This window comes from Phyllostomus hastatus, unplaced genomic scaffold, assembly GCF_019186645.2.
Source record: "Phyllostomus hastatus isolate PE091 unplaced genomic scaffold, TTU_PhHast_1.1 phas_contig_1, whole genome shotgun sequence".
NCBI classification, from domain to species: Eukaryota; Metazoa; Chordata; class Mammalia; order Chiroptera; family Phyllostomidae; genus Phyllostomus; species Phyllostomus hastatus.
In genome coordinates this window covers 34,095,151-34,120,255 of record NW_025333498.1, presented here as the reverse complement: position 1 = coordinate 34,120,255, position 25,105 = coordinate 34,095,151, and the positions used below count along the sequence as shown (strand labels likewise).

Sequence of the window (25,105 nt, the reverse complement as noted above, 5' to 3'; positions counted from 1 at the left end):
TTTTTTTTTTAGGAAATAAAGTATTTGTCAGAGATACCACTCTGTAGTTTACGTGTGTGTGTGTTATTCTTGCCAGATTTTGGTATCAGGGTTATGTTTCTCTCTACAAATATGCTAGAATGTGTTGCCTCTTCTTCAATTTTTTGGAAGAGTTTGCAAACAATACATGCCAAATCTTTGAATATTATGTAGAATTCACTAGTAAACCTGTCTGGTCCTGGACTTTTATTTTTGGGGAAGTTTCTAATGGTTGTTTCAATTTCCTCTCTGTTGATTAGTCTATTTAGATTTTTCACTTTTTCAAAATTCAGTCTACTAGGACGGTGTATTTCTAGGATCATATCCATTTCTTCTGTTATTGAACTGATGGCATATAGTCTTTCATACTATTCTAATATGATCATTTGTATCTCTGTGAAGTCTGTGGTAACTTCTCTTTTGTTTCTGATTTTGTTTCAGTTTTTTCTTTTTTTCCTTAGTAAGTCTAGCCAGGGGTTTTTCAGTTTCATTAATCTTTTCAAAGAAGCAGCTCTTTGTTGTATTATGCTTTTGCTAATAGTCTTTTTGTTCTTTATTTCATTCAATTTTGCTCTAATTTTTATTATTTTCTTTCTTCTGCTGACTTTGGGATTTTTCTTTTCTTTCTCTTTTTTCTCTTGGAGATAGATCTGTACTGATATAAACTTCCTTTTATTATTGCTTTCACTGCATCCCAAAGTTTTGATAAGTCATTTTGTCATTCTCGTTTGTCTTTATATACCTTTTGATCTCAACTTTTATTTCTTCTTTGACCCAGTAATTTTTTAGTAGTATGTTACTTAATCTCTATATGTTTGTGGGGCTTTTTTAACCTTCATTTTGCATTTGATTTCTAATTTCAAAGCATTGTGGTAAGAGAAGAAGCTTGGTATGATTTTGATTTTAAAATTGTGGAAGCTACTTTTGTGTCCTAACAGATGGTCTATTCTTGAGAATATTCCATGCGTCGTAGAGAAGAATGAATAATCTGATGTTCTGGGGTAAAAGTCTCTGTAAATGTCAATTATGCTTATTTGGTTTAGTGTATCATTTAAGGCTGATATTTCTTTATTGATTTGCTTTTTTGGACAATCTTTCTGGAGCTGTTCATTGAGTATTTAAGTCACCTACTAGGATTATGTTTTTGTCTATTTCTCTCTTTAGTTGTTAGTGTGGCTTTATACATTCTGGTGCTCCCTGACTGGCTGCATATATTGAGAAGTATTATGTTTTCTTGATGTAGTGCCCCCTTCATCACTATGTAATGTCCATCTTTGTCTCTTTTTACCTTTGTTATATTGACACTGATTTTGTCAAATATTAGTATTGCTACACCTGCTTTTTTGTGGATGCTGTTTGCTTGGAGAATCATTTCCACCCATTTACTTTGGGTCTATTTTTGTCTTTGCAACTTGGATATGTCTCCTGAAGGCAGCAGCACATCACTGTGTTTTGGTTTTGGATCTAATCAGCTACTCTGTCTTTTTATTGGTGAATTCAGTCCATTTATATTTACAGTAATTATTGATATATGAGGATTTCCTATAAGCAATTTATCTTTTTTGGGCGGGGGCGGAGTAGCTTTGTGCCTCCGTTTGATCTTTTCTGTTGTTTTTGTCTGGTGGTATTTCATACTTTTGTCCCCTGTTTCCTTTTTTTTAAGTTATGTGTCTCAGTTTGGGGTTTTTGTTTCTGGTTACCATTAGGTTTATGAAAAAGAAATTTTTATACACAGTCATTATTTTCTTTTGAATTTACCTAATCTCCATCCTTCTTTGCAAATTCAGATTTTAACCCTTCTGTTTTTAAGTTTTTGTTGTCAACAAGTTATCCCTGTTTCTACTGTAAGTTTGGTAGTGATCATACTCACAATTTGTGACCTTTTGTTCTTTGTTTCAGGTAGAATAACCTCTTTGAGTATTTCCTGCAATGGAGGTCTTCCAGTGATAAATTCCTTCAGTTTCTGTATGTCTGGAATAGTCTCTATTTCTCTTTTACCTCTAAAGGATAACTTTGATGAATATATTATTCTTAACTGGTAATTTCTCTCTTTCAGTAGTTTGAGTATTTGGTTCCACTGTCATCTAGCTTGTAGAGCTTCTGCTGAGAAGTCCAATGATAACCTGAGGGGTTTTCCTTATAGGTTATTTCTTCTTCTCCTTGGTTATCTTGAGAATTATTTCCTTTGTCAGTAATTTTTTAATCCTCACCTGAGAACATGCTCATTGGTTTTAGAGAGAAAGGAAGGAGAGAAAGAGAGAGGGAGGGAGAGAAACATCAAATCAGTTGACCCTTGTATAATTGGTTGACTCTCATATGTGCCCCTACTGAGGACCAAACCACAACCTAGACATGTGCCCTGACCTAAAATCAAATCTGTGACCTTTCTGTTTACAGGATGATGCTCCAACCAACTGAGCCACACTGGTCAGGACATTTGTCATTAATTTTTGAGTTTTAATACAATATGCCTTAAAGAAGGCCTTTTTGGATTGAGTTAATTAGGTGTTTTATTTGTTTCTTGGATTAGAGGATCTGGCTCTTTCTATAGGTATGGGAAGTTCTTATCACCTCTTTGTTCCCTTCTTTTCCATCCTTCTTTTTCTGGTATGCCTATTATACTTATATTGCTCTTTCTGATGGACTCAGATCATTCTCTTAGAGTTCTTTCATTGTTTTATGCTTAAGTCTTCCTCTGCATCATTTCTAGATTTCTATCTTTGATATCACTAATTATTTCCTCCATCTGGTTGAGTCTATTTCCTATGCTCACCAATTCATTCTTGATCTCTTTTATTGATGTTTTTATTTCCAGAATGTCTATTTAGTTCTTTTCAAAGTTCAATCCTTTTGATACTTTATTCATTGATTTTGTTTCTAAGTTCATTAAACTGCCTATCTGTGTTTTCCTGCATCTCATTCATTTTTTTAGAACTGCAGTCTTGAATTCTATGTCATTTAAATCACACATTTCCATGTCTTTAAGTTTGTTTTCTGAAGATTTTTCATTTTCTCTCTGAGCTGCCTCATTATATTGGTTATTTATGGTATTTCATGGATTCCTTCTCTGTGTAGGCATGTATGTATGTGTGACACTTCTATAGTAGATTGAGAAAGATGTCTTTCTGTTGTCTTCAAGTAGGTGGTGCTGAATTGCAAGTTTTTTTTAGCTTTCTGGCACTTCTCTGGATTTTCGTATCTCTGTGAGTTGGTGGAAAATGGCCAGTATTTCCTGGGAAGGTAGGCACTTCCCCTGCAATTCAGTCGTACAGGTTCCAGGGAACCTACCACTCAAAGGAATGCAATAGGAGGTAGGGCCCCAAATCCTTGAAATCCCAGTGTGATTGCCAGATGCCACTGGCAATGTATGGTCAATGTTTGTGGATGGTAACCTGGGTTAACCCAGCCACCTGCTTTGTTGCTTTGTCCTCCCAGAAATAGCAACTGGCAGACCTCTGCAGCACCTTACCTGTGCCTCCACCCAACCCTGGGATTAGTAGAAGAGTGCACCCTTTGCTCAGGGGAAAAAAAAAAACTTTCTGTAGTACCATTTCTCAGGTAATATGCTCTGTAACCTGACATGAAGAGTGTGAAGAGGAAGGCTCTGGGAGGTTAAGAAAAGGCAGCCAGGCTTTGTGACTTTGTTTCTCTGTGTGGGATGCCAATTATCTGACATCTGTGGCCATACCTCTGCCCTTTACTCCTGCCCAGGTCACTGGGCTGAGCTGCAAGTTCACATTGCCCACTTCTGCAGGAATGCTCACTAAATCTCTCTGCTCCTCTCAGCTGAAGGAACTGCAGGTCTTTGGTGTGAGACCTGCAGTGAGCTCCCAGCCCCCATCCATGGCTCCTTTGAGCTGTTTTCCCTTTGTGCCTCCCCAGTTCACTCCCACTTGTTCACCTTTAGATGTTTCAAAGTGCAGATTTCTCAGATGTGTATGTGTGTTGATCAGAGAATCCTTTGTTGAATTATAGCTGTTCAAATTTTTAAAACTTGAAAGGGAGAGACCAAGGAAATCTTTCACACCACCACTCCTCTGATGTCACTCTCCTTTAGCTTTTTCTTGCCTGGGAATCTCTTTATCTGTTCTTCTATTCTAGATGATAGCTTTGGTGGGTAGAGTAATATTGCTTGTAGTTACTTGGTTTTCATCACTTGGAATATTTTTCCCAATCCCTTCTGTCTGGCAAATTTTCTGTTGAGAAATCAGCTGACAGTCTATGGGAACTCCCTTGAAGGTAACTACTGTAACTGCTTTTCTCTTGCTGTTTTTAAGTCTCTTTTTGTCTTTAACTTTTGGATTTTAATTATGTTGTGTCTTGGTATGGGCCTCTTCATCTTCATTGTGACTCCCTGAACTCCCTGAACTTGTCCGTTTATTTTCTTTACCAGGTTATAGATGTTTTTCATCATCTTTTTTTCCAAATAGGTTTTCAACTTCTTATGTTGTCTTTCTTTCCTGGCATTCCTGTGATGTAAATGTTGGTATGCTTGAAGTTGTCCTAGATGCCTCTTATACTATCCTCATTTGTGGAGTCTTCTTTTCTTTATGCTGTTCTAATTGGGTATTTTTGCTTCCTTATAGTCCAAGTCACTGATTTTATTTTTTGCTTCATCCACTCTTCTGTTGATTCCCTATAAGGTAATTTATTCTTCTTTTTAGTTAATGCATTCTTTATTTCTGATCCTTTTTAATGGTTGTCATGTCTTTTTTAAATACTGTTGAAGTTCTCACTAAGTTCCTTAACCATCCTTATGATCGTTGTTTTGAACTCTGTATCTGGTAGTTTGCTTGCCTCCATTTTATTTAGTTCTTTTTCCAGAGGTCTCCTGTTCTTTCATTTGGGAACTGTTTTTGTTTGTTGGTTTGTTTATTTTTGTATTCTCATTTTATCCACTTCCTTGTGTTTGTTTCTGTGTATTAGGTAGGGCCACTACGTCTCCCAGCCTTGGTAGAGTGGCCTAATGTAGTAGGGGTCCTATGGCACCCAGTGGTGCAGCCTCCCCAGTCACCTGAGCTGGGTATTTCAGGTGTAACCCTTATGTGAGCAGTATGAACTGTCCTGTTGTAGTTGACCTTTGATTGCTGTTGCTACATCGCTAGGAAGGATTGACCACCAGACCAATCAGCTGTGAGGAACGGCCATTCAGGGATCAATCATACAGAGCAGGACTCACTTCAGTGAGGCTTTGGTGCCCACCAAGTCTGCCCTTTGAATGCATCACTTGCGGTGGTAGGGTTGTAATATGGCATGATCTAAAGCTGTCCAATGGGTGCGCTAGATCTGGAGCCTCCCAAGAGGTTCAGGATCAGCTATCACCTGTGCCCTGGCTGGGGCCACCTTGCATGAGCTATAGAGTGATTTGCAGATGGCTACTAATTTTTCTGGGCTTGTAAGTGCCCAGGAGAGGCCAAGCTTCAGACCAGGGAAAACTGCTGCTAGTACTGGGCCAAGGACCACTTGGCAATAGGTACAGAGGGCACAGAGGCCAGATACTGCCTGTTTGAGAGATTATATGAAATTCTGAAGCATGAGGAAAGGGAGGCCATTCATATGGAAAAGCCACTGTGAAAGGATTGGGTGGGCTTGCTAGTTGGGTGGGGTGGGGCCTCAGGGAATCACCAGAACAGGGCTAACAGTGTTATTAGCCAGTTTAATAGAGACTCAGATATCTTGGACACCTGCTAGATTTGTTTGGGGAAGGCTCAGCAAAGGAACAATGGCCTCTGCCAGCACTTCTGTCTGGGAAAAGGCTGCCCTTCTATCCTTTGCCCTGAAGCCAGACAATTCAGTTTCTTTTTTTATGTCCCTGATGCCTTTCAAGCAGCTACTCCAGGGCTAGAGCTTAGAGGAGTGAATCCATGTAAGTCCATGCATGACCCTTTAAGAGGAATGCTTAGGGCTCTAACTCAGCCACAATCCCTGCTGGTTTTTATAGTCAGAAGTCATAGTGACTTGTATTTCCAGCACCAGAACCTTGGGCTAGGAGTTCTGATATGCAGCTGAGGTCCTTCATTCCTTAGGGGAGACCTCTGTAGTCAAGATATCCCTCCTGATATTTATCTGCCACTTGTGGGTGTGGGTCAGCTGGTTCTACCCCTCTGCTCCTCCTATGGATGATGTGGCTTTTTCTGTAATCTTTAGTTGTAGGGGTTCTGTTCAACTATATTTTGGGTGATTACAAACAATGGTTGTTCTGTACTTTAGTTGTAATTTTTATGTGGTTGTGGGAGATTCCAAATACCATGCTTACCTATGCCACCATCCTGACTGGAACCTAACTTTATTTTCTCACAGAGTGAAAGGCTGGATAATTAAGAGGTAGCCAACATTCATAGTAATTCACTGATCTCATTTATGAAAGTAAAGATCTATATAGAAATGGGACAGTGTTTCTCATCTTTCATTAATGAAAACATAAGATGAAACAGCCTACTTGCAATATTTATGTAGTTTTATTGTAGTAACATGGAGAGCTGATAAAAATCTAAGTATATTTTATTTGTGTCCCTCAGTAACTGCACAGTATTTCATTTTCTAAATTGCTGAGGGAGCTGGAGCAAGGAAAAAAGAGAAACCTATCTTTCCTGAAGTTTCTAGATATTTATGGCAAAAGGTTAAATAATTCACAAGCTCTGTTGCAACAGCCTGCAGGTAATTTTCATCAGCGTAGCTATCATGTGAACCTTCTTTGTACTTGTAATCTGTTACTTTCAGATGTGATGATTTTTCTCACATTTGTACAAACATATTAATCATTCCAGGTGTTGAAGACATTTTTTTTTCTACTTGATTAACAGAATTCTGAATAGTTAAAGTGATTAAAATGAGGTTGAAATTTTAGTTTTCTTAGTGGAATGCTTTATTTAAAATGTCAGTTAAGACAGAACTTCCTAGTGACTATAATTGAATAGTTTAGTCATCACTTAGAAATACAATCATGCGTCTGTGTACATAGAGAACCAATATGAACTTGTGACCTTACCTTAGTTATACCACATTTAAAGTAAAGTTTGCAATTGTTATCATTATTATTCTATCGTCAAGCTCTGGACTTTGATACTTTCATTCTGATAATATATTAAGTTTTTGAAATACTTGGTAATTGTGAAGAAGCTATGAGTGTGGAGTAATATCACACATAATTCCTAGTATTTTGTTTTCTTTAATCAGTAACCTCTCCTTAATATTTCAGTAGTCAAATTATATGACTTTTCAGAAATATCTCAATTATATGTGCAACAATAAAGTAATCAATTGTTAAACCAGAGATCATAACCCAGGAGGCCATGTCAAATATGCTCTGCAGGTGAATTTCTCTTGGCCTATATAGTGTTTTGATTTTGAAAATTACCATCCTTTTAAAAATGAGATTTAAAAAAATCCTCACTTGAGGATGTGTTTCTTGATCTGAGAGAGAGAGAGACAGAGAGAGAGATGAGAGAGAAAAACATTGAGCAGTTGCCTCCCACACCTGCCCCAACTGTGGATCAGACCTGCAACCTAGACATATACCTTGACCGAGAATTGAACCTGTAGAATTTTGGTTTATGGGATTGATGCTTCAACCAACTGAGCCACGTGACCAGGGCTAAAAATGAGATGCTATAAGTAAAAATCTGGATTTCCAGCTGTTCTTTAGAAGCCAGATGATCTTGCTATTATTGTCCACTGGTTATAACTGGCACCATCAGGTGGAGTTGAGTTAAAGCTGCCCATACAGAAGTAGCAGGAAAGTTTAGCACAGTCCCCACAGCTCCTTCTTATTGTGTGTCCCTGACTCTGAGGCTGAGGATCAGTTACCAAGTGTCATCATTGCTAACCTTGGAAAGATATTTCTCTGTATCTGTTTCCCAGTCAAAGGTGAGGGGAATATACTTACTGCAACTAATCAACTCCACATGCTGATTTTATATAACTGACTATAATCTTTTAAATTTGTGGCCTTTGACTTAGAGAATTCTGCCTGGAAAGTAGTTGAGTTTTAAAGTATTAAACAAGTGAACCTTTTATGACTATGCATATATATAAACTAATGGAATAGCAACTAGTAGCATAAATTACCTGGTAGTGTAGATAGTCTCCCAAATCATTTTTTTTAGCTTGGGGTGTTTTATGCATTTTTCTGATGCATATAAATTTTTAATTGATTTGGTTCAGGCTATTGAAATGAGTTTAGTTCCATATGCAGATACCCATTGTGTATTGTGCTAGGTTCTGCACATACAAAGATAAGCACAGCATTCTCTGCTTTAAAGTTGCTCACTGTCTGGGTCAGGACATATGTATGCTGGATGAGGGGAAGAGGCCAGCATATGTGGTCAGAGCGTGTACACACAGGAGTTAAACTATGTCAACTGCTAGAGTCATGTGGGCTTTTATAAAAGAATCCATTGTTATCCTTATTTATATCTTTAGTCTCTTAATTATGCCCTGTGAGTAACCCTCCATAGTTATAAAGATACTAGTTTCTACTTTAATTCCTTAATTATTTAAATAGATAACTTTATTGGAGACCTACATGTTATTTATCAAGTCTATTTAACTTTCTTTACCCTTTTTTCTCATTTTGTAGACTCCTCTACATTTAGCTATTGTTAATATTATTAATGCGACTTCTTTCATTTTTACATGTAGTTGTGTTTTGTATCTTCCTAAAGCAAAACTAAAGAGTTTTAGAAATTTTTCTAATTCTTGCTATTATAATAAGTCAACCATATATGTAATTTTGAATTTTTATTTCTGACACATTTTATTTACTTTGATACCCCTTTTCAATATTTGTCTGATCTCATATATTTCTTTTCCTTTCAAAGAATTAGAAATTTATAAAGAATATCAAATAAATAACATATTAATAACAGCTCAGATTACAATTACTGTGACTTTATTGTGAAAAACAGAAATTTCACATATCAATTTCTTGCATCCTTATAGTATGATATTACTGAAGCATTGAAACTGGCTTTGGAGAATCTGGGTTTTATTTCAAGCTCTTCCAATTGGAAAATTACCCAGTCTTTTCAACTATTAAATGGAAAATTATTCTCACTGCCCTGCTTAACTCATGAAGTGCTCTAAAATATTAACTGAGAAATGTATTTGAAAGGAGATATTTTAAATTTATTTCTAATGTATAACATATGCACACTGTAAAAGAAATGTGACAAGTACCTAAAGCATAATGAAACAGAATACCAATGAGCCACTTCTTTTAATATTTTGTTATGTTTATTTTTATATACATTTCTCTCCAATTTAAATATTGGTATATCATGAGTATTTTCTCATGCCATTAATTTTTTCATTAATAAAATTTTAATAGCTGCTAGTATTTCAATTATTTACTTAGCTTTATCTCTTTTTAGTAACTAAAGTCAATTAAGAGTGTGTTTATACTTTATTTTTGCCAATTATGTCTTATCTACAGTTTTTGCATATAATGTGGTCTCTATAGAATAATGCAATCAGACAATATAAAATTTGTTTTAATATTATTATATTCTGCCAATTTATTGTCCTTCAATTTATTATCCTTCAATTTATAGTCCCTCTAGTAAGTATAGTAAATGAAGAACATTTATTTTATTCTGTAAAATATTATAAAATATAAATCAATATTTCTTATTAGTTAATAGCAACTAATAATGAAGTTCTTAATTTTTAACTCAGATATTCTCTAGGATTACAGGTTTTTCTCAGTCCAATTAAAATATACTTTTAAATTAGAAGACAGAAGCAGAAAAATTCTCTCAAAGTCCATGAGACACTTCTTTACAGTAGGAGATGTTAAAGCAACAAAAGCAACAGTACAAGGAAAGGTCAAGGTTCTCAACAGAACAGAGTGTGATAGAAATAGTTGAGCTTTGGAATATTCAACTATTCAACATTCTTCCTCTTTTTTTGAAAATCCTCACCTGAGGATATATTAATTGATTTTAGACAGAGAGGTGGGAGGGAGAGAGAGAAAAAAAACACAATGATATGAGAGAGGAACATCTATTGGTTGCCTCCCATATGTGCCCAAACTGGGGACCAAATCAGCAACCTAGTTATGTGCCCTGACTAGGGATCAAACCCACAACCTTTTGGTGTATAGGATGATGCTCCATCCAGCTGAGGTACCAGGCCAGGGCTCAACTGTCCAACATTCTTATCTACTCATGTTAAAATCTAACATACATTGATTTTGAGAGAAAAAGATCCAACCACAGATGGAATATGTGAATTTATATTCTCTGGAGAAAAATAGCACATTTACATTATACTAATTTCTAATAGTTTAGGTAATAATTAACAGGACTCTCCTAGCAGGCCGTTGAAATAATAATAAAACTGGGATAGTATAGAAATTTTCAAGGTGATGAATTAAATATCACATTAATATATTGAATACATTTATTACATTATACAAAATATATTAAAACATCTGATTTCAGTGGGCCTCATTGCTTATTTTGAACCCTCTTATACAGTAAAAATAAAAGGAAAGATAAAAACTTGTACCAATTACTGTGCATCCTCTTGGAAGCTAAGAGTTGTATCAGGCTGTGAAGATTACTAAAAAGGGTTAAGAAAAAAAAATACTGATTTTTGGAAATATAGGTCTTTTAGCATATACAAGGTGCTTGATTCCCATACTTGGTAAATTGTTCTTTTTTTCTGGCAGAAAATAAGCTCATATTAAGCAAAACTTTATTTTTTTCTTATCCTTTAAAAATAGCTTTGAAACTGTTTGTGTTCCATAGATTCTACAAGGATTTGGGTAAGCTTTCTTGCTTAAGAGGTCAAGCCACCATAAACTCTTATGGAAACAGTTTCTTTTCTACAGAAAGCTGCATTTTCTCACCCAAACATTATGTTGAAATGAGTCTCATGGTGTTCGATATTCCATCAAACTTCCCATTTTTCTCTGTAAAAACCTTTAATTACATCCAACATTTTATTATTCATTGCTTTAATAAAAGAATTGTTGTGCCTTTGCTCTTTTCTCTCTCTTCTGCTTCCATATTTGGGTATAGTAGACAGATTAAGGAAGGATGAAAAGAGACTCACAACACCTAGTTTTTCTTTGGTTTCCGAATCCACAAAATGTTTAGCCAAATGAAGTCATTACATTTTATGATATTAAAAAAAAATCAAAATTACATGACCATTTTAGCTATTGATGCCTCATATTTGATAAATAATAAAATATTTATGTTTATCATTTCTCTTTATTGTGGTTTACACTATATGAAAAATGTTATTAATACAGAGCTAAACACTAACAGTCTACATATTGTGATATTTGACCAATACAAACAACAGCCTAATACTGAACTAAAGTCTCTCAAATCTTTAGATTTTTTTCTACAAGGTCCTTGGTTATTTGCCAGATAAGATTACATAGAATTCTATATAGAAAAGGAAAAAAATAGCAAGAAATTATGTTTCAATAACTTTGAAAGAAATTACTTTGAAGAGAGTGCTGAAATTCATAGGAAAACAATGGTGCATAAATTTGGAAATGGAAATCAGGAAAACTGTATTTCTAATAGCCACCTCTCAGATCTTTTGCTGTATAAGTCAAAAGGATAACTTGAAACATTACAGATTGGTAGAATATTATGTAGAAAGGAAGGGAGAGAGAAAGGGAAGGAAGGAAGGAAGGAAGGAAGAAGGAAGGAAGGAAAAGAAAGGAGGGAAAGCAATTTTTTTTAACTGGGCCATTACTTAGGGGCCCTTGAACAAGTCATTTAAACACACTGCAACTAAATTTGTTGACCAAAACTGTAGGTTCTTGTAGCTCTAAAATATTAAAGTTATATTAAATATTAATTGAACTCTGAAAACTAAAAATAAATAAATACATATATACATGCATACATACATATATACATAAATCTGGTTATAATCTTGGCAAACACAGATGTTTTCTTTTAGTAAACATTTACTTTTTAGTAAAAATAATATTTAAATGCTTTGTGTTGGTACTATTCTGAGTTTACATGCATTAAGACATATATACCCATTTTGTAGATGTTAGAATTGAGACAGAGTTTAAGTGGCTTGCTGAAATTCACCCTGTGGGGATGAGTTTCAAACCCCATCAATCTAGATACTAAGTCCATACTCCTAAAAACTAAACTCAGCTGCCTCTTAGAGTCTCCTTAGACTCTCTCACAGGTTGGTTATCTGCTTTTTACACATGGTTGCTTATCTCAGTGTGAATATAGGCTACCATTAACTTCTTGATGAAAATACAGGGATTGCATTTTAGCATTACTGAATAATCGAATGTATTTTATAATTTCCTTTAATATTCCAACTCCTGGTGAGAAGATTCAATATTTTTCATGCCAAATGCTTACTTGTTGGAGTCTTTTAATATTTGCCATCATCACAAAGTTTTATATCTTTAATTCTGAGGCACTATCACACTGCACTCCCAAAACCCCTTTAAAAATCAGATCTTTACATTCCTGGATTCAGTGTAGACATTTTTGTTACTCATCAATTTAACAAATATGAGCAATGATTTTTTTTACAATTTAAGAAATAAAATTGCACGTAATTTAAACTTTTAAATACATTGTTTTGTGGCCATGAAATGCATTGCTCATTTAAAACTTTTGTTAATTCAGCCCTGGCTGGTGTGGTTTAGTTGATTAGGCACATGACTGTGTTGGGAGTTCAGTCTCTGGCCAGGGCAAGTACCAAAGGCAACCGATAGATGTGTCTCTCTCATATCGATGTTTCTTTCCCTCTCTTTCTCCCTCTCTTCCCCTCTCTCTATATAAAAATAAATTTAAAAAATAAAATAAAATTTTATTTATTCAATAAATGTCTATTAATAGTCTAATACTACCCAACTAATATATTGGCTGTGCTTACTTACAGTAGTGGTAAAATTTATATAGACATGAATATTATATTTAATAAGTAGTGCCAAGTACCCTGAGATACAGAAACAGGGTGCTGTAGAAGACAGTAGGAGGGGGATATTAGGTCCAGATTGGAGGGATGGGGGTTGTACTAAGGGCAGATCGCATAGAATGTATACTCTTTCCTTTGGCCTAAGAATAGACCAGGTTTGAACATATAAGGGGAGTTTACAAAGGAAAATGCAAGTGACAAATGGATTTAAATATATGCACCAAGGTGAGAAAATGTGAAACATTTACTAGCAACAGCTGAACACTTTAAATACAAGGAAACAGTTAAAACAAATGGAGGAACCGGGTACTCCAGATCCCTGAAGCCAGGATAAGAAGCTGGGATTTATACCTTAAAATAGGTTTTCAAACATCTGGTTAACATTTTAAGAGGAGTTTTATTTAGAGAAATTAATATGGCCATGGTTGTTACAATAAATGTTGGAAGCAGTGGACTGTAAAGAATTCCATTAACACACAGTTAGCAATAAGAAGACTAAAACTGGATAGTGACCATGAAAACAGAGAACACAGATAAGAGTCAAAAGTGCTTTGGAAAAAATTAGAAGCATTTGGGAAATTATTGAATGAGACACAAAAGACAAAGGTGCTGAAAAGTGTTTTCATCCTTTTACATTGAGGCTCTAGAAGGAAACAGAGGACATGGAAAGAGAAGCAGATATAGAAGGGATATCAGCACACGCTCAGTTCTGTGATAAACACACTGAGGAAAGTCAGAAGGATTTTTTAAAAACAAAACATCTAGTGAGTAATTGAAAAAGCATACAATGCAGAGGGAGGCAGTGACAAAAGGAACACAGATTAAGAGTCAAACTCATAGAGGTGACAATTAAAGGTACATGACAAATGAGCTGAAACGGGCCAAGAGTATAGAAAAAGAAAAGTGCTACTGAGACACCCTTGGGGTACTACATTTTGGGGAAAAGAAGACAGTTATTAAGTGCACATTTCTAAAAAACAATGTTATAAATTGTATAAAATTGTATAACATCATGTCACAGATGTGAAACGTAGACCTTGACCAAGCTCTGACAGGCAGCAAGGGGAAGGAAGGAAGGGCATCAATAAGAATCACAAAATTAATAGGCTAGTTGGTAAAAGAAAAATCTCTCTAGAACAATATAACTCAGGTAAAAAGTAATTTTCAGCAGAGAGGCTAACGAATTGTGTTAAATGTTTTCAAAGGAAGAAATTCAGAAAAGGCTATTGAAGTTCAGAATCAGTGGGGCCCTTTCAGAAGGAGATTATTGTAGAGGTAGGAGTTGAGGGAGTGCATAGAAAGTATCCTTTCACTAAGGTTACCAGAGAAGAGAATAGAAAATATATGTCCCTAGTTTGGATGAGGAGTAGGATAGTATGAGGGTGTATCTTGATTTAGGATAGAACTGAATTGAATAGCTAAGCTCAAGGGGACTGTCTAGAAGTCAAAGGCATGAAACATAAATGTAACAGTCAATGAGCAAGTGGCTGAAATGGTAGTCAGAAAAAGAGCCAGCTGAGGGCACAAGAGTGAATGCTAGTCCATAAAGGGAGGAAAAGAGATTTTATTTCCTCTGAGACAAGAGGAAGGGAGAGTCCATAAGATCTGTCATCTATCTATCTATCTATCTATCTATCTATCTATCTATCATCATCATCTCTCTAGAGAGCTGTAGAGGTAGAGAGTGAAGGAGTTCAGATTTTATGCATTTATTTAATCTCCAGTTTCTTGAGACAAGTCCCAGACTTTGGCAAAGATTCAGTTAGGAGTGAAACAGGTAAGTAAATGAGCATAGATAAAAGGATGTCAGACAGTTTGTGAAGAGTCAACAACATGGATTTTCAGTATGACCAGTTGACCTAATCATATTACTTTATCAATGATTCTGTAGGCCTTAGGAGCAGAAATAGATGAGGTAAAGGGTATGTTTACCCAGACACTGATACTGACAAAAAGAAAATGGGTTGTATAAAGCAAACAAGGAGAACTGGGATGCTTGGGTAGTTTTTCCTTGACATGGCCGAATCTTGGAAAGGGAGTGGGAGAAAGAAAGAAGACAATTCCTGAAGGGGTTATTTTGTGAGAATATGGAATAGGTAAGGAACCAAAATCACCAGTGAAGAATAAAAAATGACTTCCATCAGATTGCAATAGAAAGGCTTATAAAATAGAAAGTTGTGTTCAGAGAGGCAGATTTCAGAGTTCAACATCTTAGATATGAAGTAGTCCCAAATGATTTTGAAATTCAAAGGGAAGATGTGTTTATGGGAAGCTAAAATTAAGGACATTCAAATCTTTTCTTTGAAAAATAACCACCACCAACAAAGATATATCCCTAATCTTATTAACTGTTTATTATATGCTGGGCACTGTGCTAAGTGCTTTTCTTCTGTTAATTCATCTTCACCTACCTGCTGTGTGGTAGGTAATGTTTATAGCCTTTGAGCTGATTATCCCCCTCCCCCAAATTAATTGAATTTGTTGGTTGGTTTGACATTGTATAAACACATTTTAAAAATCATATATCAGCTAATTCAACTATAACCAGGCTTTTAATTTTCTAGGCATCCTAAATACTAAAGGTTTACATGGGCATAAATAAACCGTTCATTAGGGATGATACAGAACAGTTGACTTAGGACAGAACATGTTACCTAACACTGGCTTCAGCTGCAGTTATCATTTAGTAGGTATCAACTAGTCAAGAGAGCTGATATTGAAAAGACAAAATATTCTATCTAGGAGCATATTTCCTTAAAAATGCAGGCTTTTTTTTTGGTTTTAATTTTACTTTTGTTACTTTTCAAGAATAAGTGAAATGAGTCATTCTTATGGTTAAATATATAATTTATTGTAGCAATTTATTATATATTTCTCACATATTTATAGGAATTATGACCAAGATGTAAGATGAAAATCAATACATGTATTTAACTTTAATGCATTAGTACTTTATTAATAAATAGATAAGTGGGTAGGCACTCTGAATTGATCATTAAAAATGTATTATTTAACATTCTTAAGCACTTGGTTGCATTATGATAGAGTAATTGCAGCAGTTTTTGTTCCTCATTTCATTAAATAGGCTATCTAGCACTGTAATACTTTATATAGTTATTACCACAGAGTTTCAAAACCCCAGTCAGGTGAGGGCTGTGGCTACCATAATTACCATCTGTTTCACTTTGTTAGTGTTTCTCATTATAACTCAGAGGGTCAATGATACCATTCCTGTTAGGAACCCAGCAAGACCAGAAGTAATAAAACAGATTTGAGGCTATGTGAGTCTGTGCTTCCCCAGCTGATGGGCAGTTAATTACCTGAGTATAAAACAGTGAGAGCTCTGGGAGAAATTGGGACCTTTGCAATATGGTAGCTACCCAAGTGCAATATTATTTGGTGGTTTTCTTTGAACTATATTGTTTAATTAGAGGACATGAGCATACCCTGTGGCAGAAGAGGATATAATTTCACGAAAAGCAAAACATTTTTTAAACCAATCTCAGTTTTCTTAGATGAGCATTCCATATCTAAGTTACTAGATCAGTGTTTGTCAACTTTAACAGCACATCACAATCATCTTGGGTATGTTACACAGTATGCAAGGTCTGGCCCCACCTCCTGTTAATTAAATCTGATCTGTGGAGAGTGGTACCCAAGCATGGAAGTGCATTTTTTTAAATGTGTCTCAAGTTCTGCTTAATGTGCTAAGAAGGTTGAAAACCACTATACTATAATTAACTGTTCAAAAATAATCATTGCCAGTATAGATAGATCCAGTTGTGAACAACTAGAATTTTCTTTTTTAGTTTCAATTTATCCACTTGTATAGAAACACTTCAATATTGCTTTAATGATTTTTTAAAATTAACTAATTAACCACTTAAAACTGAAAAATTGACTTCTTAGTTCCTATAGAGACCTTTTGAATGGGAGAATGAAAGGCATTTATTCCTAGAAAAAAGTTTTAGCATCTGTGCCAAATTTACTTTAAACCTCTGAATAACATATAAGATTTATGATTCTCCAGTATTATTGATTGATTGTATTTTAGTTAGGTAAGCAGATTAATTGATTAGATGTAAAAATAATGTTTAAAAATACTTTTATAATTCTTGTTAGATACTTATTGGTCTATAAACATTTTATAGTATTTAATATTTTTATATTTAAATAGGCTATAGATCTTTTCATAGAAAAACCATATCCATAAGTTTCTGGGGCTCACATTAAAATGAGTGATAATTAGATGACAAAAGTTCACAGCTGGTATGTTCATGACCAGTAATCTGAAGGTGTAGTATTCAATGCTAAGAGCACTAACTTTGCTTTCCCTTTGAGAAGGAATGTAGGTACCCTGCTTAAGTGCCCATTGTTTCTTCCATGTGTCTGTATGATAATCTATAAGAAAAAGAGGGCAATCTAAATTTCGTTTTACAGAAAATATGATAAAATGCTATTTATTAATTTTAAAACCTCATTCACCTTGGCTTTATGTTTCCAGTTTGAGATTTTTGAGTACTATTATTTTTAATTTAGAATGTCTCAGAAATATTTGCTACTCTCATTAAACTCCACACATTGTTTTCAAAAGATATTCTTTTCTTTTTGTTTTGTTTTTCAACTAGGACCCCTACTATGGCTGGTGGCCTATTTTCTATTGACAGAAACTACTTTGAAGAGATAGGAACTTACGATGCAGGAATGGATATCTGGGGTGGAGAGAATCTTGAAATGTCTTTTAGGGTAATTGTATTTTACTTTATTTTTTGACTCTGAACATACTATTCTGTTGCATGCATATATAGACCTAGTAACTTACTGTCAAATCTTTTTTTTGTGAAGTGATGCAAATTGCTGATCAGCTGGTCATTTTAATACTCATTTAGAAACTTTGCTAGAGTCTTTTGCATGCAATATTTACTGTTAAGTGGGAAATTATAGGTGTTTTTTAAGTTTTCAAAAATATTTTATTCATAGTACAAACACATTAGGTCTTTCAGTGTTTGATATTAAGAAGGGCTTTATTTTTTCAATAAAACATTACCCTATAAAATCAGTTTGTATTTTTGAACTGAATGTTGGAAGTATTTATGCTATCTAAATTTACAAGTGCTGCCTGAGGTTATTCTCAAATAACTTTAAGAATAGCCTGTGGAAAAAGGAATTCTGGATAACTTTGTATGTAGCATGACTATTTTTGCAATTGTAGACATTGTTTGATGAATCAGTTTAAATAATGCAAATTCACTTATTAAATGACCTTCCAGGTAAATAAAAATTAAAGGTTAATCCCTCATATATATATTAGGAAGCATATGCATAATTTAACATTTTATTATATTCATAAATTAAATTATATACATATAAATGTGATTTTATACTGTCGCATAATCTGCTAACATACTGTTTTTCCTTCAAACCATTTATATTATTATTTTAAGTGAAATAAATTAATAACACTTTTTTTCCATTTTTAGAATATCATGCAATATTTAAAACACTCAAGTGTTTTGCCAGAATTATTTGTGCAATGAAATTATTAGTATTTAGATATATTTATCTATGATATTTAGATGTATACAAAGGTTAGAAAGTAAAGTTTGTTTTTCACTAACAAAATATAAATATATCTGATGTTCTGTAATAAAATGTCCAAAATTGAAGATAAGGATTGCTTTGAATTTATATAATGTAGAATTTAACAAGTCTTGCTTAATCTGAATTATTTAGAGGCACTAGAATGGCCTAGTTCTACAGCTTTTTGCCAATAAAACTTGCTTATCGTCAGATGTTTGAAAACATTGTTAATTAATGGAATTTTACTCTTTACACATTTGTTTATATACTTACAGTCTGATGCAACTTGCCCCACAAGACTTAGTACCATATTCAGGAACTGTCTTCTTGCTTCAGGAAGGAAGTAATTCAAAACCTCAAAAAAATTTGCTCTTAACCTTAGGTATAATGATGAGAGTATTTATACATTCAGCGACCAAAATTCTTTGGATGCTGCACTGGGATTGGATAAGGAAAAAAATCAACATAGTGATATTTCTATTATCTGTGACTCTTCTTCTCTCCTAAGATTCTTATTCACCTATTTTCTCCTTATCTCTTAAGTTTGATTCTTTGCCAGTGGATCTCAGTTACTTTCAAAACATAGCTGCCACATTGCATGGATGCTATTCATCTGATTAAAAGATGCTGTAGGGAGTAATTTAGTGGACTACTATGAAAAAACAGGAGAATATGATCTAGGAAATGCAACAGAGGTATAAATGTATCAGAAATTGAAGATTTGAGAATATGAAATTTGAAAATCTAATAATATTTAATGCAGATACCAGGAGGATGGAGTGAATACAAATAGTGGCCCTAAGTATGATCAGATCCTTAGAAAATAGTATAGGAAGTGTACTGTGATTGGTTGCTGGAGATTATTAAGAAATAAAGTATTCCTAAGTGGCTGCTTTTCAATTGTTTTAAAACATATCATTGACTTTAGTTTCCACACAATTTCAATAAAAAACCTATATATTTTGCTTTTTATTAGACTTTTGATTCATTTTTACTATCCTTTCCATTATATGAATATAACTGCTTAATAACTAGTACCTTAGCTGGGGAAGATAGTAAAAGAAAATGCTAGACCAGTATATTAGCAAAGGAATGAGACTTTCCCTTTAGACTAATTTCATGAGAAGATGTATGACTTAATGAAATAAGACTATGTTGAGGACCTGAGGCTGATATCCACCTCAGTCACTGCAGATCAAACACATGTTGGCCTGTAGTACATGCTTTATACTTTCCAGATACTGAGGCCACAAAAATGAATAAGATGTGATGCTTTTATTCTCCAAAACCCACATTCTTATGAGAGAGATACATAGGTATTACTGACAAAATATGATTTTTTTTCCAATGAACAAATGTTTATTTAAAAGGATTTGTACAAACATAACACTCTTACTTTCAAAGAGCAAAGAAATCTCTTATATTTTGAATACATGGACACTGTGGGAACTCAAAATGACAGTTAAGTAAGAAAGGAAAAACTCTCTCCTTCCTCAGCCAGGGACTGAGACCTAGACCTAAAACTTTTTAGTCAGCCAGTCCCCATCCCTGTCCCTTAAGTCTGAGAGTGTCTTTATTAGAAATCCAGCTTTGGTGGAGTAGAGAGCTTTAGGGCTTGGGGACCCTGGTTCATTCTCTTTGTGGAGGGAAGGCCACCTGCACAGTCCACAGGAAATTGGGTGGCCAGGAGCTGACCTGAGCTGAGGCTGCCTTACAGAGGGAAGACCCAGAGAAGGAGGGATAAATGGAGAAGTCCTACCCACTCATGTGGGTAAACTAATTGTCTCTCACTTGAATCTCAACCCACTCCTGTGACCCATAATATACAATTGAGTAAGTGACACAGTAATGGTTTTAAGTAAAAAGCAACACAATTGTCAGCCTAGGGCCCTTTTAAGCCTAAAGCAACCCCTGTAGCACAGCTCTAGCCCCATGACTTAGGCAGTGAGTTAGGCAGGACTTCATGAAGTGGGTATAGCTCCAGCTCCCTGGTTTCACCATGGGGAACTTCTGCTGATTTGTAAAAACTAGGACTATGGGAGAAAGGCCTGCAGACCTCAGGATCCCCAGACACACAGCCTGGTACCTGAGAACTTTTGTATATCTGAGAGACTGAGGGTAGGGTGGGATGATGAACTCTCTAATAACAGCCAGTCCTCCAAAATTAATATAAAAAAGAGAGGTTGTCTAAATTACCTCTGGGCCTTGAGAAACGCTGTTGTCCTTTTAAATCCTAAGGCAAAGTATAGGGAGGAACACCCTGGAACCTTTACACTAAACAGGACATGGGCCTTCACCAGCCCTCAGACCTTAGGCCCCAGCCCTCAGGCATAAAAGACAGAGAATCACATGTGGGCCTGCTGCCCTATGCTTTGCTCCAAAGAAGAGCAGGGGATGAAATGTCCGTGGGAGAGAAGGGATTATGAGACATACTGCCTTTAGCACCTGAACCACATCTCTTCCTAAACCAGAAACCCCAATAGAAAGAAATAAAGGCAAAGTGAGAGAGGTGTTGCGCTTCCATCACAATAAAGTGGAGACTTGGTAGAGGTGGGGAAGGGTTGTTTCACATCAGGATATCAATCACTGGCCAAGGGGAGGGGTTATGAACTGTAGAGGTCTATGCATTCTCCCTCTCTTCACTCTTCCCACTTCCATTTTGGCTTTTTGGGGTTCTAGGACTGACTCTCAGTTTTGCACAGAGGGCATATGGGTGCATTCCGGTGAATTTGCTGATGACAGGACAAGCAGGCCTTCATAGGTGGGGGCTGCATACTGAAGGTGGCTGTCGGCCCGGTGTCCTGCTCCTCAAATACTTGAAGCTGTTGGGCAGCAAGGGCTGCAGTGGCCAGGGATTTGGGGATTGGGAAGGTCCTGTGGTTCCATCTGCCGATGTGCTTTATGCTTCTCAAAGTAATCCCAGGAGAGCTTCTCCTCTTCACAAAGGTCAGGGAGCCTCTGCAGGCCCAGAGTCATGCACAGGACACCCACATGTTCCTTCAGTGGCTCATACTCATCATGTAGATGCCAGGTAGACTTTAGCAGCTTGTTTAAGTCATTCTCAGACTGACGGTAGTTTCCATCACATGGGTGTCAGCATGGATCAGTTGGGGTTCCTCCACATGGGCCATCTTTTCTTGCAGCAGGAGGTCCATCTCCTGCTTGTATTCCTTCAGGTGTCTCTCCACTGATTCAAGGGCCTCAACCTTAGCCTTCAAACAGACCTTTATCTTCTCTATCTGTAGGGTCTCATTCCTGATCCCTTTAACATGTTCCAATTTACACATTATTTCTTGCTTATCTGCCATGGTTCTCACTTTCAGTTTCATGTCCCGAGAAATGTACAAAGATAGAAATTCAGGGATACAATAGACACAATGTAATTACCTCCTGCCGGCATGGGGCTCTGAGTCTGTTAAAATGTGATTTTTAAATATCAATTTATGTATAAGGTTTGTCTTTGTCATGTAGGCAAATCACTTAACCTCAACTTTGTAAAGGTGATTGTAATCATAGTGAAGTTATTGCTTTGTAGCTCTGTTTTTTGTAGGTTCAGGGTAAGTAGGAAACATAGAAATATTAAGAGCTTGCAAAATATTAGGATTCTGGCTGGCCCCAAGGGAGTTTAGGCCAATCCAAAGGAATGTATTGTGCAGATTTATTTATAATAGTATCACTTGATCTTTAATGCCCAGAAGTATTGGAAGTGCTGATGTTGAAAATTTGATGAAAACTTAGGACCTCCCCAGAAAGAAATAAGAAGTATCCAGTCTCTTACAATAGTAAGTTTTAACAATTTCATAAGTTGGAATTCCTTGAAGTATCAGGATAAACAATTTTTACATAAAATAATAGTGACTTCTAATATTTATAGAGCTATTAGGCAGAGTAGATGAGAATCGAACCCCAACACAATGAGACCTTTGGCTATGCTGTTAATTACCACACTACCACCTCCTCAGTAAGCTTATCCTTCTATAACACGTCAGTCCTAACAGCTGATGGTATTATCAACAGAAAGAGGAGAAGCTGCCTCATCTAGTAATCTTAACTTCTTCTTACAGGCTTTAGCTTCCTTTGGTGTATGATGTACATCCAATAGCAGTGAGAGCATGGACAGGCAGATCCTAACACTCCCAAAAGCTTAGTCTCAGGTATTGCTCTCCACTCCATTCCACAATAGTCATCTAAATAATAAATCCTAAGAACACTGTCTAAACACAAATGATGATTTATTTAGCTGATATCTATTGAGTTCTTACTCAGTTGGTGCACGGGATACAGTAGTGAACAAAACAAACAAAACCATGTGTCCTTATGGAACTTCTATTTTAAAGAAGGAGACATAGAGTAAAGAAAAAAAGGAAAATACAGGGGTGAGCAAAAGTAGATTTACTATTGTGAGTACCCAAAATGCAGTTTATTCTTGTATTAATATTTATTAATTACTGTATTATTTTCCATATGAATAACTATAAACCTACTTTTTCCAACCTCTGCATATTAATATATTAGTGGTAAGTGTTAAAAAGAAAAAATAAGGGGAGAATAATATGAAGTGGTAGATGTTGGAGATTGGTAGAAGTTAGCATTTTAGATAGGAGGAATTCAGAAATGAATATCCATATAAAATAATTGATGACAAAAAGAACCGAGTATAATATGAATTTACCAACAAAAGTATAATCTGTCTTTCAGTAATACCCCTGATGTCAGCATAAAAACTACCCAACAAGCATCACCACCAAAAGTCCTTGCCTTTCATGAGCAAGAAGAGCACAGGAGCAATATTTCCAAGATGCACATGTTTTGTATATTTCAAAATGAGATAATCTGCCACTGTTGAGACAATTAAGGCCGTGGTGGAAAATTGTGAGAAGGCAGCAAGGGACTCAGAAGAGTGTCACTCTGCCATGAATGATAGACTAACAGTTACAAGCATGATCTAGGAGGCAGGCAGCCAGGGTTCAAGTCCCAGCTCTCGCCCCTATTAGCTGTGTGAATTGGGTAAGATAATATGTCTCCTAAGCTGTAACTTCTTCACATCTACAATAAAAAAGATTGTCACACTTTCCTGATGTGCTTCCAGAGATAATTAAATGAGATTGTATATACAGTGTTGAACACCCCACTCACCACGTGTGAAGTATGTCATAAACAGCAGTTTTGTTGCAGTAGTTATAAGCTGTGCAACTTTGAGCAAGTTGTGACACTCTGACCTTCACTTAATAACAACCTGGCCCTTAATAACCAGACCTTGACTGTAAGTGACCAGCGAAGAGAATGTACAACAAAATCTCTTTAAAGCCAGAATATGCAATGCTTATAAAAAGTACTACTGCTCTAATTGTTAGTTGACATGTGGTTCTTAAATTCCTCTGCCCAGAAAAGAGGTTAAATTTTAGAAAAGAAAAAAAAAACACTTCGTTTTGGCTGCTGCAACATCCTTTGAGATGATTACTGACATCCTAAAAACCTGGGGTATAAAACAGTTACTTATACTCATAATGGATTTTAATAAAACAGTTTATTATTTTTAAAGCATCATCTAGAGTTGGCATTACAGGTACTGGATTTACACACACACACAAATCAATAAAAGGTGGGCATATATTATTGCCCAATAACAACTCATTGGACATAGGTCATCAAGAATAGTGGTTTCTGAAAGATAGGAAAAACAATGAGAGCCCTACAGATTGTCCATCTTACTGCCTAGAGAAACTGTCTAGGCTTCAGAAACAGAAGTGGGACCTAGGTAGATCCCAGTGGACTCAATGAATTGAAAAGTTGGGGGTGGGTGTCCGGGAGATCAGGTGGCTAGAGATGGGTGGACAGAGTAATAGAGAAGAGAAGGCTGCACAGACAGAACTCAGTTAATATTGAGCACTGATCAGCACATATGTGTGAGAAAATGACCCAAGTCTAGGAAAGGACCATCAGAAAGAGGTCTCATTGTCCCTCACTTAAGACCAGCAACAGTGCCTGTACTCTCCACCTAGACCAATTCAAGGGGCATGGGGCTGGGGTAAATACTGGGAAACTATATAGTAAACTTCTAAATAACTCATAGATCAAAGAAGAAGTTTAGAGTTAAATTAATAGTATCTTGAACTGAATGAAAATGAACACAGTTTTTCAAACTTTGTGATGCCACTAAAGTAATAATTAGGGGGAATTTGTAGCACTGAACATATGTGTAAGTACCAGAAAGAGAACTATCTGAAATCAATGACTTCAGCTTCCACCTTCAGAAACTAGAGTAAAAGGAGGAGAGTAAACACAAAATATCTAAGGCAAAGGAAATAATAAAAATCAAAGCAGAAATTATAAAATATCAAAGAGAAAAATATTTTGAGAAAAGCAATAAAACCAAAATCTGTTTCCTTTAGAATATACGTAAATGACAAATTTCTAGCCAAAATTAATAAGAAAAAGAGAAGACACAAATTACCAATATTGGGAATGAGAAAGGCCATATTATTATGGATGCTACTACAGACATTAGAAAATATAAGATAATATTATTGACAGCATTACATCAATAAACTTGTCAACTTGGATAAAACAGACAACTTTCTTAAAG

At 35.6% G+C, this 25,105-nt stretch overlaps 1 protein-coding gene and 1 pseudogene across 5 annotated transcripts in view; one reads left to right on the top strand and one right to left on the bottom strand.

The window, feature by feature from the left end:
* The window catches only part of GALNT13 (polypeptide N-acetylgalactosaminyltransferase 13), a 495,830-nt gene that overhangs the window by 303,092 nt on the left and 167,633 nt on the right, over positions 1-25,105 (top strand). For all 5 annotated transcript variants that reach the window (XM_045831790.1, XM_045831772.1, XM_045831799.1 and 2 more), the window contains exon 8: positions 17,568-17,685. In XM_045831790.1, coding sequence (XP_045687746.1) covers positions 17,568-17,685 — 118 coding nt within the window. The remainder of the gene's footprint in view (positions 1-17,567; positions 17,686-25,105) is intronic.
* On the bottom strand, positions 21,159-21,919 carry LOC123814166 (annotated as a pseudogene).